General features: G+C 45.5%; 1 protein-coding gene across 1 annotated transcript in view; it reads left to right on the forward strand.

Annotated features, from left to right (window-relative positions):
• The first annotated feature begins 945 nt into the window (after positions 1 to 945).
• The window catches only part of Tspan16 (tetraspanin 16), a 7,082-nt gene continuing 5,730 nt past the window's right edge, over positions 946 to 2,297 (forward strand). The window contains 2 exon segments of the mRNA XM_021171930.1: positions 946 to 978; positions 980 to 1,062. Coding sequence (XP_021027589.1) covers positions 946 to 978; positions 980 to 1,062 — 116 coding nt within the window.

Raw genomic sequence — 2,297 nt, forward strand, 5'->3', positions numbered from 1 at the left:
AGAGAAACCCTGTCTCAAAAAAAACAAACAAAACAAAAGAAAACAAAACACAAACAAACAAACAAACAAACAGCAACCAAAAAATCCTTTAAAACCGTTTTTTAAAGATAAAGTCTTTTAGTTTTGTGTGTGGACTACAGTTTTTCTTTCCTTCCTTTTCTTTCTTTTTGAGGTTTCTCTCTTGCAGCCCAGGACAGACTCCAGTCCACTCAGTAGCCAAGGGTGACCTTAAGCTCCTGACCTTCTTACCTCTGCAGCACTGGGATTACCGCTGGGCGCTACCACACTGGACTTTCCTGGTTGTGGGGATGGAACCCAGGGCTTTGTGTGAGCTTGGCCAGCGCTCTGCCAACTGAGCCACATCCTCAACCTAAAAAGTTCTGCCTTCTGTTCTACAGCTATGAGAATGCTTCCACATCACCACTGCTTCTCAGTATTACCCGTTTGGTCTTTTTGCAGATTTTTTGTTTGTTTGTTTGTTTGTTTGTTTGTTTGTTTGTTTGTTTTTTGAGACAGGGTGTCTCTGTGTAGCCACGCCCAGCTTTGCAGATTTTATTATCCTCTGCTTCCCTCTGGCCCCACCCAGGAAGACTCCCACTCGCATCCTGTGGTGGCTTGTTTATGCTTGGTCCAGGGAGTGGCATGATTAGAAGGTGTGTCACTGTGGGTGTGGGCCGTAAGACCTCACCCTAGCTGCCTGGAATTCTGCTGTATTCTGCTAAAAGCTTTCAGATGAAGATGTAGAACTCTCAACACCATGTCTGCCTGGATGCCGCCATGTTCCCGCCTTGATGATAATGGACTGAACCTCTGACCCTGTAAGCCAGCCCCAATTAAAGGTTGTCCTTATAAGAGTTGCCTTGGTCAAGGTGTCTGTCACAGCAGTAAAACTAAGACAGAGCCCTGACCTCCTCCTGTCGTGTTTCTGTTCTCAAGGTGCCTGGTATGCCGCTCACTGGCCTGCCTCTGGGGGGTCAACTGTGGAGAGGCCACACTGATGGCGGTCCTAGGGATGTCCTCGGTCTACCTCTTTCACTTTGGTTACCTGAGCCTGGGAACAGGGTGCATCACCACAGAGCTTAGCCTTGCCAGTGTGGAGCAATTAAGAAGGCAGAGGCTTGCTCCAGACGGTAAGTAGGATCCACCTCATATACCATATTCTGCAGTGTGCGTCCATCATATACCATGCTCTACAGTGTGACTCCCGTGTATAACGCATTCTACAGTGTGCCTCCCTGAAATACCATGTTCTGCAGAGTGATTCCCTCAAATAGCATGCTCTACAGTGTGCATCCCTCATATACCATGTTCTACAGTGTGACTCCCTCAGATACCATGTACTACCGTGTGCGTCCCTCAGATACCATGTTGCATAGTGTGACTCCCTCACATAGCATGCTCTACAGTGTGGCTCCCTCATATAACATGTACTACAGTGTGCCTCCCTCAGATATCATGTTCTACAGTGTGACTCAGTCACATAGCATTCTCTACAGCGTGCGTCCCTCATATACCATGTTCTACAGTGTGAGTCACTAACATAGTGCATAGTCTACAGTGTGACTCTATCACAATGCTCTACATTGTGCCTCTCTTAGATATCATGTTCTACAGTATGACTAGCTCACATAGCATGCTCTACAGTATGCATCCCTCAGATATGTTCTATAGTGTGCCTCCATGAGATACCATGTTCTACAGTGAGACTCCCTCACATAGCATGCTCTACAGTGTGCATCCATCATATATCATGTTCTACAGTGTTTGTCTGTCATATACCATGTTCTACATTGTGACTCCCTCATATACCATGTTCTACAGTGTGACTCCCTCATATACCATGTTCTACAGTGTGTGTCTGTCATATACCATATGCTACAGTGTGAGACGCTCACATAGCATTCTCTACAGAGTCACTCTCTCACATAGCATGCTCTATAGTGTGCCCTCCCTCAGATATCATGTTTTAGAGTGTGACTAGATAACATAGCATGCTCTATAGTGTGAGTCTCTCATATATCATGTTCTACAGTGTTACTCCCTCATATACCATGTTCTACAGTGTGACTCCCTCACATAGCATGCTCTACAGTGTGATTCCCACAGATACCACGTACTACCTTGTGCGTTCCTCAGATACCATGTTGCACAGTGTAACTCCCTCACATAGCATGCTCTACAGTGTGCGTCCCTCATATACCTTGTTTGTTTATTTATTTATTTGTTTATTTATCTATTTATTAGGTATTTTCTTCATTTACATTTCCAATGCTATCCCAAAAGTCCCCCCCCCCCCC

This window comes from Mus caroli, chromosome 9 (genome assembly GCF_900094665.2).
Source record: "Mus caroli chromosome 9, CAROLI_EIJ_v1.1, whole genome shotgun sequence".
NCBI classification, from domain to species: Eukaryota; Metazoa; Chordata; class Mammalia; order Rodentia; family Muridae; genus Mus; species Mus caroli.